Here is a 13664-nt window from a genome sequence, read left to right as displayed (position 1 = left end):
TTGACTGCCTCCAAGGTGCGGAGTTCTCGTTTATTGACTTACGGAGTGGCTACTGGCAAGTCCCTCTGGCACCTGAAGATCAGTCTGAGACGACCTTTGTCACACCTGATGGCCTTTACGAATTCTGTGTCAGGCCTTTCGGTCTTTGCAACGCGCCCGCCACATTCAAGCGGATGATGGACAATTTTTCGCGTGGCCTGAAGTGAAAAACATGCCTGTGCTACTTCGATGACGTGGTTATATTTTCACCAGATTTTCCAACGCATCTCTGCAGGCTAGATGAAGTACTGCAGTGCCTAACTGACGCCGACCTTCAGCTCAACCTGAAGAAATGCCGCTTCGGCGCAAGTCAGCTCACCATCCTCGGCCAAGTTGTATCTAAAGAGGGTATTCTTCCTGACCCCGCCAAGCTTTCGGCAGTTACAAAGTTTCCCAAACCTGCGTCTCGGAAGGATCTGCGCAGCTTTCTTGGCCTCTGCTCGTATTTCCGCCGCTTTGTTCGGAATTTTGCGATGATCCACGCCCACTATACTGAACTTCTACGCAGTGACTCGAAAAGTTACGCTTGGTCACCCCCCTGTGACGATGCTTTCGAAAAGTTGCGCCACCTGTTAACCTCGCCGCTAATCTTGGGTCACTTTGACCCGACTGCTCTGACTGAGGTTCACACTGATGCCAGCGGTGTTGGACTCGGCGCCGTGCTCGCGCAGTGCTAATCAGGATTCCAGGAGTACGTAGTCGCATACGCATGCCGTACCCTTGCCAAAGCAGAGAATAACTATTCTGTGACAGAGAAGGAGTGTCTGGTAATTTTATGGGCTCTAGGTAAATCTATACCGTACCTATATGGTCACCACTTCGACGTAGTTACCGATCACCATGCGCTTTGTTGGTTATCCACATTGAAAGACCCCTCCGGCCATTCAGCTCGCTGGGCTTTGCGGTTGCAAGAGTTCAACATGCGTGTTGTCCACAGGTCTGGCCAATGTCACACTGATGCCGACGCCCTATCACGTTCACCTGTGTCTTCCGAGAGCTCAGCATGTCTATCTGCCGTGGAAAAAATGGTTGCGTTCCCAAAAAACTTCGACATGGCGTCTGAGCAACGTAAGGATGACCAAATCAGTGCTCTTCTGCGATTCCTTTCAGACGCATTGACTTCTCCATCTTCTCGAACGTTGCGCCATCAAGCGGCTCACTTTGAAGTCCACGATGGCCTTATTTATCGCAGGAATTACAAGTCCGACGGGCGAAAGTGGTTACTCGTCATACCTCGCCATCTTCGTGCTGCAATATGTTCAGCTTTCCACGCTGACCCACAGTGCGCACATGCGGGCGTCTTCAAAACATACGCTTGGATTTCCTCCCGGTTTTATTGGCGAGGCATGTAGACCTTTGTGCGCAAATACATTCAGTCATGCTCACAGTGCCAACGACGCAAAGCTCTCCCTGATCACACCTCTGGTCCGATCCAGCCAATCCCTTGCCCAGCCAGGCCTTTCGACCACGTTGGAATCAATCTTTATGGGCCTCTTCCCGTCTTGGCTTCCGGAAACCGTTGGATCGTTGGCGCTGTCGACAAAGAAACAGCCTCTTTGCCTGCTGCCACAGCACGAGACGTGTCATCGTTTCTCCCACGGAACTTCATTCTCCATCACGGTGCACCGCGTGAACTTCCCAGTGACAGAGGACGTGTATTTCTCTCTGACGTCGTCAACACACTGCTTGCCGAATGCCGTATCATTTACCGGACTACCACCGCCTACCATCTGCAAACGAATGGATTGACAAAAAGATTCAACTGTACACTAGAGGACATGATATTTAAGTATTTTGCCTCCAACCACTCTGATAGGGACCTCATTCTGCCTATTGTGACGTACGCATGTAACACTGCTCTACAGGCAACTACGGGCTTTTCGCCATTTTTCTTGTTATATGGCCGAGACCCTTCCGCCACACTGGATACCATTCTACCGTACCACTCCAATTCCTCCGAGTCTACGCCTATCTCTGAAGCTGCCCGCCGTGCCGAGGAATGCCGTAAGCTCTCCCAGTCATTTACAACCATTGGCCATTGGAGACAAAAATCTCGACGAGATGATAACTAGCCGTACCCTAACTTTGTTCTGGACACTCTTGTGTGGCTTTGGGCTCCCACTGTCCCTACAGGCCTTTCCTCGAAGCTTGTTTCAAAATACCAGGGACCCTACCACGTTGTCTCGCAGACTTCACCTGTTAACTACATCGTTGTACCCGTTACGCCAGCTACAGACCAGCGCTTTCAGGGTCGTGAAAGCGTTCACGTACAGTGGTTGAAACATTATTACGATCCGCTCGTACTCTGTTCTCCATGAGTCGCCAGGATGGCTCCTTTTCCAATGGGGGACGAAATGTAGTAAAGAGGAAGGCCCACTACTGCAGCGACATCGACACGTGGGCGCGAGGCGCGAGCTAAGGCTGCCTGGTTGCTGCTGCGACACTGCCCGTATACCCTGCCAACTCTTGCTGCTTCTGTACCGACGAAGCTACCGCTTTGAACCTTGCATTTACATTATAAGCAAAATATCTTCTTCCTTCCTTAGATAGTGACGGGCTAGAGTAACTGATAACCTTTTCGAGTCCGTCAGTTCGCTGCACAAGGGCGTCACCGAGTCCTACGCTGCTTGCTTCAGTGTGCACTTCTGTTTCGGTGTTTTCTTCGAAATGCACGAGTATAGAAGGCATCTGCAAGTGTTTTAGTTCCCCAAATGCTTCCTCCTGTACGGTTTTTCACTTGAACTCCACGTCAGTTCTCGTAAGGCTAGTGAGTGGCTCGGCGATGCTGGCAAAGTTTCTGCCGAAGCGCCTGTAATAGGCACACAGGCCGAAAAATCCACGCATGGCCTTCTTCTCGGTGGGCGGTGGAAATGCAGCGATGTCAGCTGTCTTTTGCGGGTCAGGTGCAACTCCAGACTTGCCTATCACGTGGTCTAAAAACTAAAGTTCCTCGTACGCGAAGCGGCACTTTTTTGGCTTCAGGGTGAGTCCGGAAGTCTTCATGGCTTGAAGTACAGCTTCAAGGTGCCGAATATGCTCGTTGAAGCTTGAGGAAAACACGACGACTTCATCCAAGTAGACAAGTCTGCCACTTCAATCCTGCTAGCACTGTGTCCATAGCACCTTGAAAAGTCGCAGGTGCTGAGCAAAGACTGAAGATCATGACCTTGAACTCCAAAAGGTCGTCTGCGGTTATAAATGCAATCTTTTCTTGGTCTCTACCATCTACTTCGATCTGCATATAGCCTGTTTTGAGGTCCATCGATGAAAAGTATTTGGTGTTGTGGAGTCGAACAAGGATGTTGTGTAGTCAGAGGAGAGGGTATACGCCCTTCTTCGTTATCTTGTTGAGTCGGCGATAGTCAACACAGAAACGTAGTGTTCAATTCTTTTTCTTCATTAACACCACCGGTGACGCCCATGGACTCTTTGAAGGCTGGATAACGTAGTCGCAAAGCATTTCATCGACTTGTTTCTTTATGGCCTCGTGTTTTCGCGTCAAAACTCCCTACGTACTCTGACGGAGTCACCTGGTATTTTCTTCTATTACGATCCAATGTTTCACGACAGGAGTCTGTCGAATTCTTGATTACGACAAAAAGCAGTTCTTGTATTTCAGGAGCAGGTTTTTGAGCTGCTCTTGTTTATGCGTCGGAAGGCTAGGATTAAGGTCGAATGCTGGTTCAAGGGTTTCAGTTGTTGGAGTAGATTTGGCGGAATCGGTGTGGGCAAAAGCCTTGCTGGCTTCCAGTATCTCTTCGATGTAGGTAACTGCCATGCCTTGCTCACGTGCTTGTACTCGTTGCTGAAGTTCCTGAGCATCACTCTTGCGTTCCTCATCGCAGCTCGGCTATTCCCCTTGCGGCGAAAATTTCGCGGTTGCTCAAGAGGTATTGGTAGCCTTCCCCAACGCCTTGCATGTCTGTAGATTCTTGAGTGCCGATGGAAATGCTGACACTGGAGCGAGGAGGAATAATGACTTGGTCTTCCAGTACGTTCAGGGTGTGTCTTCCTGACGACGTGTGTGGTGGCAGTGCTTTTTCTGTGGATAGTGTTGTGGACATTGTTTTCAGGTCGATATCGGCACTATTGAGGCTTAAAAAGTCCATACCAAGGATAATATCTCTCGAGCAATGCTGCAGTACGACGAAGCTTGCATAATAGACCTTATACGTAATGGTGACTCTGGCTGTGCAGGTTTTTGCTTGCGTAACTAGGTGGCCTCCCACTGTACGGATTTCGGGGCCTTCCCAAGTTTTCCTAACTTTCTTTAACTTCGTGGCGAATGTCCCACTAATGACGGAATAGTCGGCTCCGGTGTCGATGAGAGCTGTGACGCTGTGGCTGTCGATTAGAATGCCAAGGTCGCTAGTTTGTCGCCTGGCGTTGCGGTCGGGTCGAGGCGTCCTATCACGAATACGACGGTTTGCACCACTGTTTTGACGTTGCGTAATCAGGTCTTTTTTTGGCCACGAAGTTTCGACGACAGCACTACGTTGAGGTTGCGGTGGGTTCTTGAGACGTCTTTGCGTCTTCGTCAGCGGCGGCGGCGGATCTGCGGTAGATCGTCGTACAGCAACCACACCACCATCGGTTGCTGCCCTCAGTTTTCCTAGTAAGGGCTTGGAGATCTGCCCCGACCAGGGCAAGCATTTCTTCGACATGGTGAGGCGTACCGGCCAGGTGATGGCGAACGATAAGGGCGCCGGGGTGCCCGCTCTGCTCCTGCAATGTAGTCGACGATATCGTGTGGGCGTTCACTCTGATGTGGACACGTCGCGTTGACGTCGCAACCCCGTAGACCCATCTGTCCATACTGTCAACGGGGGTAGGTGTGGCTGGCCTCCCGGCAGTGATAGAAGATCTGGGGATTGTTAGGGGTGCGCCAAACGTTTGTTTTTCTTGGCGGGTAGCGCTGGCCTATGGGAGGCCGATAGGACGTCGATGATAGCGGTGGCGGTGGTGTCTGACGGCGGAAGTGTGGTGGGGTTGCGTCCGGACGTGGGCGGGGAGGAGCGTTGCGGCGCGCTGCAGCGGCGAAGCTCATAGCTTCCGGCTTGGGCCGCGAGGCTTGGGGAATTCGAAGCAATTGCCGAACTACTTCTCGCTCAATATCAGCAATCGAATCCACTTGAGGCTGCGTGGAAGGGTATAACTTGCACAGTTCTTCCCGCACGACCGCTCAGATGATGTCGCGGTGGTCGTCGGAGTAGAGTGGTTGAACTTCTGCGTACTCTGGCGTCGAGCGGCGATTATATGGTCGGGTGCGCATCTCCAGCGTGTTTTCAATCATCGTTGCTTCAGAGATGAGTTCTTGGATGGTGCTTGGTTGGTTCCGCATCAGACCAGCGAACCACTTCGTTTACTCCTGTTTTGCTCCTCGCATTAGGAAACGAACTTTCTTATGTTCAGGCATTTCGGGGTCAGCGTGGCAAAGCAGCTTGGTCATCTCTTGGGCGAAGAGGGTGACGTTCTGTTTTGAAGCTGTGAACGGGTTTCGAGCAGCGCTTCGGCCCTCTCTTTTCGAACGACGCTCGTGAATGTAGCCAGGATCCTGATGCGGAATGTTTCTCAGGTTCGCATGGTTTGCTCCTGGTTCTCGAACCATGTACGAGCTGCGTCTTGTGAAGCGAAGTAAACAGGACGAAGCTTATCTTCGCCGGTCCAGATGTTGAAAGGAGCGACTCGATCGAATGCTTTGAGCCAGTTTTCCGGGTCGTCGATTGGCTATTGGTGGCTCCTCGAGCTGTCGGACAACGATTGGTGTAGGCTGTGTGGGATTTGTCATTGTTGCTACTGTCGTAGGCGTGATCCCGGGCTGCCTGGTGTTTTCGAGAAGGGGCCCGTACTCTGGCTGCAGTCTCCTCTGCCTGCGACTCGCTCGCTGTTCGGCGTTGGCGTCTTCTTTGCCGCTTGGGCTTGGTTCATGGCTTGACGGGGGCGTCTGGTTCATGAAAGAAGCAGCACCTCCACCAGATGTCACGTAGTCGTGACTTGGCATCGCTAGCGGCGACGTAGGTTACCGAATAATCTGTGACGTTGCCGGAGTGTGCGTAATCTTAACAAAACGATCTACTAAAGCCTCGAAGCTTCTCTAACATCGTAGGCACGGTTTGCACTGAACGTACATATTGTAATGCGGTGGTAACAAAACTTGAGGAAAAGAACGTGGCATGTGGCAGTATCGACTAGACTTTTTTTTAAAAATAGATGTAGCATATTCGTGCAACGTGGTATTACATTGAGACTGAAATTTGGTGTTGTTTTTGTTTTGCAGGTCCGCTTAGCTACTACGAGGTTTACATCACAGCATTCGAGCTCAATACGACTGCGTCTCCAAAGTTCAGTGACTTCAAATCAAACCCAAAGTTTCAGAACTTTGCGAAAAACCCAACTTTGGCGGAAAAAGTCTGGACAGATTTTAATGTGAAAATGTACACTGATATATTGCCCATCATTGTCAACACCTTGAAGGCGACTTATCGCTCGGAAATACCGAAAAGAATGACGAAGGTTGGAGCCCTGAAGAAAAACATCTTTCGCGGCTAAAACATCTAAAAAAACACATGTCTTGGTAGAACATGAGCCAAAATAAACCACACTTCTGTAAACAAAGCCCGATTCAGGACCCCTGAAAGGCTGTTTTCTTGTCAATGCTCTTCGATTGAGCAGTACTTTATATGAGAGTGTGGCCCTACATAAATGATGGCTGCATCGTATAAAGTGAAAGCAGCGTCTCGAGTGAAATTTCGGCTGGTTCACGTGAAATGAATACTTAACTTAGGAATATTGCCTAATTCAAAAGGAGTTTGAAAGAAACAAGGCATTTAAATTACCAATGTCTGTTCTTAATTAAAACGAACAGAAACTGATACCTAGAAAAGTATAGGGTATGTTATTAGTAATTGTATTGTATATGTCGAAAAAAAGATACGAAAAATAAACTTGTACTGGTCAGCTGCCAGCTCGCAATGGGATCACGTGCTAGGTGACACCTACAAGCAAAAACAATGCTCCACACTCACCGCAATGGGAACAAGTGGTGCTGACGCTCCCACGTTTAATGAACATATTTACAGTCTATAGTAGGTCGGCAAACGCACTTAACAGTCGACTCACTCAGACTCCCTCAGACTCAGGTCACGACGTGAGTTCAAGTCTCAGTGAGTCCTCGTCAGTAATATTTTGGTGATTTCGGCTCTGAGTAAGTCCGGTTAAAAAAAAAACGTTCGTGTCTTTGAGTCTGAGTTCGGCTCAGAAAGATTTTGGAACAAAATTATCTTTCGAGTGAAACGTCTTCTTGTGAGCCTGAGTCCACGTGCACCCTGAGCGCTAAATATATTTCATAAGTGAGCCTAAATGAGCTTCAGACGTTTTGCTGACGTATGCTTATTATACCCTATAAAAGTAAACGACAAAATGACTGCCACCGTAGATCAGTGGTAGAGCGTCGAACGTATTATTCGAAGGTCGCAGGTTTGGGTCGTGCCGGTGGCAAGTTAACTTTTCGCCCACTTTTCTTTCTTCACACTTACATTAAAATGACTACTAATAAAATGCTCTCTATTTTTTTGGCATCATTGTGTGTTAGTTGTCATTTGTGGTTTGTCAAACAAATATAACAAACTCTTAAGTTTACAGTTCTTTTCTTCAACGTTCTCATGGTTCTTGGTATATACGAACTGTAAAACAACTGTGGCGCATACCCACATACCACGTGGATGCACCGGTGTGTGCCACGTGTGTCTAGAAGAAAAGAATGAACGTTGTACATTATTCATGTCTTGGTCAGACAGTCATCAACATCAAAGTTTCTTACCATTGCATACTAAATTAGGCCTACCCCAAGTTAAGCAGGGGAGTTTGTAGGAGAGTATGCAGGCGTAAGTGGCAAAATCGATAAATACGCCAGTGTAAACGCTCATAGTGCCCACCATACGCAAACAAATGCCCACTTGTAACAAACAAACAAGACTACAATGTTCATTTGGAAAATCCACGAATAAAGTACTCGAAAATACACTGAAGCAAGCCAACGAGAACAACGTATGTCATTGTTATTGCAACCATCACACATCCATATAATAATTATATATATTGTCGGGGTTTGATATCCCAAAACCACCAGGCATATAATCATGAAAGGCGCTGTAGTGGAGGGCTCCGGAAATTTCAACCAACTGGAGTTCATTACCATGCATCTATTTCTAAGCACCCCCATCTGAACATTTTCGCCTCCATCAAAAACGCGGGTACCGCGGCTGGGATCAGATTCCGTGACCTGCGAGTCAGCAGCCAAGTGTCTTAGCCACTTGAGCACTGTGGCGGGTCGCACTTTTATATCACGAGGCAACTTCGTGTCTCTTCCGAAAGTCGCAGCAAGAAACTTCTAAGAGGCAAATATTCAACGACTATTGGGAAAAAAAGTTGTGAAGGGGCTGTTGAGTGTTTTTCAAATGAGGGAGAATATAGCACAGTTGCCGTATCGATGCACTCGCCTTCACAGCAGTTGCAGCAGTCACGTGGTTTTAACGAGTGCGACACTTCATGCAACCAATTCATTTTGCATAAATCAGTCCTTACGCAATATTGCGCAACCTTTTTGGAAGACTTTACCTATATCATTGCTGGCGTCCTAAGTCGAAACAAAAGAAAAATGCGGGAAGTTTGCCCTAAGTCTCGAGGAGCTTCATAGAGCGAAGCACGGGCCCCTCACCACTCGCTAGGCGACCTAATTCTTTTTTTCTGCATGGTTCTTCATAACAGCTTAGCTAGCTTTGTTGTTTCTTTTTGATTTTCTTTTTTCTCCTGTCTCTTTTTTTTCAGGTTCTGTGTGTTTCTATTTCCTTCATTTTCTTCTCTTCATCTCTTTCTTCTTATATTTTGTTCTCTCGCTCTCTCTATGTTTCCGTCTCCCTTTTTCTAACTCTTTTTGTCTTTCTCTAGCTTTCCGTCTTTCTCTTTCTGTTTTTCTCATTTTTATATGATATGCTTTATCTCTGGCCTTCTTCTCTCTTTCAGATCTCTGAGCGTCATTCTGATTTTTTTATAGCATCTTTTTGCGACAATACACTATGCCACCGATGGTCTGTCAGCGTGGCTGGATAGCTGGAGGGTTGAGACGCTAACCTTTTCATCATGTATAGACAAGTTGTAATACCGCCTCTTCATCGTTAATTTTTTTTTCGCCACATTTTCATCACGTAGCTAGCGTTCTCTATTTGCCCTTCTCCTACCTCTGACAAATCTTCTTCGCCTTGTGCTTCCCCCTGGCTGTCCGATGGACTAACCGACGCACATGTTCCGGAAACGAAGCCGAAGACGAAGAGGACGCTGAGGGTGCATGCGAGTTCATGATAATTGTTGTCGGATCATGATGTTCTTCAAGAAGCAAGAACAGCGTCACTGTTAAAAATGCCGTGTAAAGTCGTTGAAAGATGAGTCTTCTGCCGGCCAAGCGGCCATTTATGCTTTGTCTTGCCTCAGACAATCACCTTGTCTATTTTTCTATGTTGAATCGGGCGCATCTGGCTGGCGTTGATGAAAGGCAGCGTCTCTTGTGCCGCATGGTGCACGAGACGATTCAACACAAAACTGGCTCCTCTAACACGTGGAAGTGACGTCATGTTCATAAAATAACCAAAATGCATCGCAAAGAGACGAATTTTTACTTTAGATTGTACTAAACCTACAAAAGAACGCCAGGCCTGCGGTGAAGGTACAGCACGGTCACCGCAAAAGCTGAAGAGCAACCTTTCAGAGTCTTTTTAGAACACTAATTTGGAACTGCTGCAAGCACTATTGCTGGGTACCCACTACAGCCATAATAATAATAATTTCTGCGTAGTGCTGTTAAAAACAGTGACATAGGCTGTAGGAGAGAAAGAGAAAGACGAGAGATGTGCGTGGCACGTGAGGTGGCTCTGGCATTTGTGTGCGCCAGAGTGTCAAGGATCATCATCATCATCATCATTGCACCGCAATAAACGGACGTCGAGACACTCTGCTCTTCATCTTCTTGTGTATTTGTCCTTTGAAGCCGGTTTTCTACGAAAGAAGTCTTCGGATTTTACATTGGTGCTGTAACCCGACCCGGTTTCAAGGAGGACCATGGAACGCCTGCGAAACACGAGAGAAGCTAGACGGCGACACAGCACCAAGATCATCAATGCCGTTGATGAGCTTCTAGCCTCCGATAAAATTGACTTGGTGGGGCTTCGCAGCATTCTTCAGCGCCTGGATAAGAGCACCGATGAGCTTGCCAAGGCTAACGAAGCACTGCACGCCCACATGACAGATGACGAGGTGCTGGCGAACATGGACTCCGTGCTAGAGTACAAGGACCGGACTGCAGGGAGCGCTGGCCTTCTTAAACATCGCATCCAGGAGCTGGCTGTCCGAACATCAGGGTCAGTCAGGTACAACGGTGAGTTGCCAACCGGCTCTTCTCTGCCGCGTCAAGCAGCCTCGTCAGATATTTCCGCCGGCACAGACGCAAGGCTTCCTAAGCTAGACCTAATAAGATTCGATGGGTCCCCCACATAATGGCTACCAGTTTGGTACCGGTTGCGACACACCGTACACTAGAACCCGCGTCTCAATAACTTCGATCGGTTTCATTACCTCCGATCTCTTCTCGGCGGCCCTACAGCAAAGGTTATTGTAAGCATACTCACAACCGACAACCGTTATGAGGACGCTGTTTCTATGTTTAAGAAGTGGTTTGGAGACGTGCGCATGATTGAGCAGAGGCATCTCGAAAATCTTCACACTCCACGTTCCGTAACTACGTCGGCGAATGCTACTGCACTAAGAAGCCTTTCCGACTTCGTTGGAGTCAACATAAGAGGGCTCAAAGGCCGCGGCGTCTCGGAATCCTGCTACACTGCCATGTTGTGCGAGGTACTAATGAAAGCGATTCCACAAGACATAATGATGATGGAATATCACCGACGACGGTGACTTGAAGCGTGATGTGCGAACGACCCGTCGAGCTCGGAAGAAGAACTTCGACAATTGCTCAAGTACCTCCGCATCGAGGTCGAGTGCCGGGAGCAGACCACGTACCAACGACTGATGTCGCACAGCAATGAACTGCAGACCTCCGGCAGCCGCAAGAATCAGCCTATGGCATCAGCGGCAGTTCTCAACAGTGCTGTTACAAAGGAGGCGTGCTTTTTTGCCAGAAATCACACCCAACGTTCGACTGCGATGCATCGCTTCCTGACTCGGGGAAAACGCGTCCTTTGTCGACGACTGACTGCTGCTTTAGATGTACCACAAAAGGACATCGAGCAAGAGACTGTCGACGAAAAGTGAGCTGCTCACATTGTCATGGAAGATCCGATTCTTCGGTGTGCTCTAGACAGGCTAGTACAGCTGTTGGAATAATGCCGCCACCACAACACGCTACGAGCAGTACCTCCATGCACGCTGTATGAGACAGCATTAGGAGCCTTGATGCAGTACTATTGCAAACCTTCAGGGGAAGGATTAAAGGCGCAAAGGGCAGCTGCTATATAAGAGGCATCATGGATAATGGTAGCCAGCACACTTTCATTAATAAAGGAAATCGAACCTGTAGCTGTTAGGAAAAATTGACATTACCGTCAACGTGTGTGGAAACAAACATGGTCGCTGTGCACGTCGGAGACTAGTCAAAGTAACTCTACAATGTCAATACGATAATATTGAGCATGTCATGGAAGCAATAGAAATCGAGCACATCTGTGAAGTGGTTGCTGAAGTACCCGAAGACCACGAATTCATCAAAGAGTTGCGAAATCGTCATCAACAATTAGCTGATGCACTTTGCTTTTCACGTATCACCCAGGAAGACGGCATTAGCTTATTATTCGGCTCAGACCAATTGGGAAAGATTCTTGGGAGCAAAGTCACTTGGCATAAAGATCGCAAAAGTCTTCCTTCCATTCAGACTGCACTGGGCTGGACCGTACAAGGACCCATAAATGATGCAACTATTCTTCCACTCACAAACGCAAACGTTTGTGTATTACGGACAAGTTTTTGCATGAGCGACGCCCTGATGCAGGAACGCATAGGCTCAGAACTACAAAATTTCAGGCAGCTCGAAAGCTTTGGAATCACATATGTGGATGAACCATCCTCCCACGATAAGCACGTGCTAAAATCTTTCAATGAAACTATTGAGCTGCGAGACGAAAGGTACGAAGTCTGTGGGCCTTGGAAAGACAGGCAATTAGACCTGCACGATAATCGTGCGGTAGCAATCAAGCGACTTCGCTGCTTACTTCACCAGTTGTCTCAGAGCAAAGAAGTACTGCTTCACTACGATGCAGCAGTCAGGCAGTACCCTACTGATGGTCATGCTGAGCCAGTTCCTGTCATCGAGGATGCGACCAGCACTAAATAATACATGCCCCTTCGGGAAGTAATTAAAGAAACATCCACCACAACGAAACTGCGAAGTGTCTTCGATGCCTCGTCCCATGCCTCAGGTGTGACTTGATTGATTGACCACTTGAAAAGAGGCCCGAACATGAGCAACGACATGTTAAAGATGTTGCTCCGTTTTCGTCAGCATCAGTTCGGCGTCGCGGCTGATGTCGAGAAAACATTTCTGCTGATTTGAATCAAGCCGAGTGACAGGGACGCTATGAGATTCCTGTGGTTTGAAGGAACGCCCACAGAAGTGCAGGACATGAACCGCGTTTGTGAATACCGGATGACTCGCGAGCCATATGGGCACTACGGCAAGCCCTTTCTTACTGATTTTGACATTGCAGTATCATCTGCTGAGCGTATCCGGAAAGTATCGCAGGACAGCTGAGAAGTTGATGCGTTGCTTTTACGTGGATGATATGGTAACCAGTGTTCCCACCGCATCGGACGCCTGTGAGCTATACGACCAAGCTACAGAAATCTTCGCGAAAGCTGGAATGAAGTTACAGAAGTGGGCAACTAATGGCACTTACCTAGAATACTGCGTAGAACAACCGTCCTATGCAAAAATACTGGGACCACTGTGTAACAGCAGGTTAGATAGGCTAAGCTTGAACGTCGATGCTATTTTTGAATGTCTACAAGAAATAAGCCAACGAAACGGTTAATTTTACAGACTTCCGCTGGCTTGTTCGACTCTTTCGGCCCTGCAGCACCATTTCTAATACGTGCCAAAATAATTTTTCAGCGCATTTGGCAAATACAATTTGATTGGGATTGTGAAATTCCAACTCAACTTGCCCAAGAATGGGATATGTGGTGCAGAGAAGATCATCACATCAAGACTTTCAGTGGTCAGGCTTTGCTTGTCGATCAGTGATTTGGACTGTGAGCTGCATGCACTGACGCAAGCAAGGCTGCTTACGGGGTTGTTGCTTATCTGCGGCACAACCATGATGGTGCACCAGGTCAGATACTCATGGCAAGGGACCGAGTTGCTCCCATAAAGCAGTCTTTACTTCCACGGCTCGAACTTCTAGGAGCTTTATTGGGTGGCCAACTAGCAATGTTCATAACTGACGCAATGGAAATCACTTCTTCTAAATGCTATTTTTGGACCGATTCAACAGTGGCTTTGGGTTGGATCTGACGCATCACTTCAAGGCGGCAGCAGTTTGTAAAAAACAGAGCCACAGAAATCC

General features: G+C 48.1%; 1 protein-coding gene across 3 annotated transcripts in view; it reads left to right on the top strand.

Moving 5' to 3' along the window:
• Positions 1-6654, top strand: part of LOC119160968 (uncharacterized) — a 31383-nt gene extending 24729 nt beyond the window's left edge. For all 3 annotated transcript variants that reach the window (XM_037413258.2, XM_037413261.2, XM_037413259.2), the window contains exon 5: positions 6317-6654. In XM_037413258.2, the coding sequence (XP_037269155.2) occupies positions 6317-6588 (272 nt within the window). In that variant the 3' untranslated portion in view covers positions 6589-6654. The remainder of the gene's footprint in view (positions 1-6316) is intronic.
• Positions 6655-13664: the final 7010 nt, after the last annotated feature.

Source organism: Rhipicephalus microplus, chromosome X, assembly GCF_043290135.1.
Source record: "Rhipicephalus microplus isolate Deutch F79 chromosome X, USDA_Rmic, whole genome shotgun sequence".
Taxonomy (NCBI): domain Eukaryota; kingdom Metazoa; phylum Arthropoda; class Arachnida; order Ixodida; family Ixodidae; genus Rhipicephalus; species Rhipicephalus microplus.
Note: the sequence above shows the minus strand (reverse complement) of the source record. Positions and strands in the feature narration are given on the sequence as shown.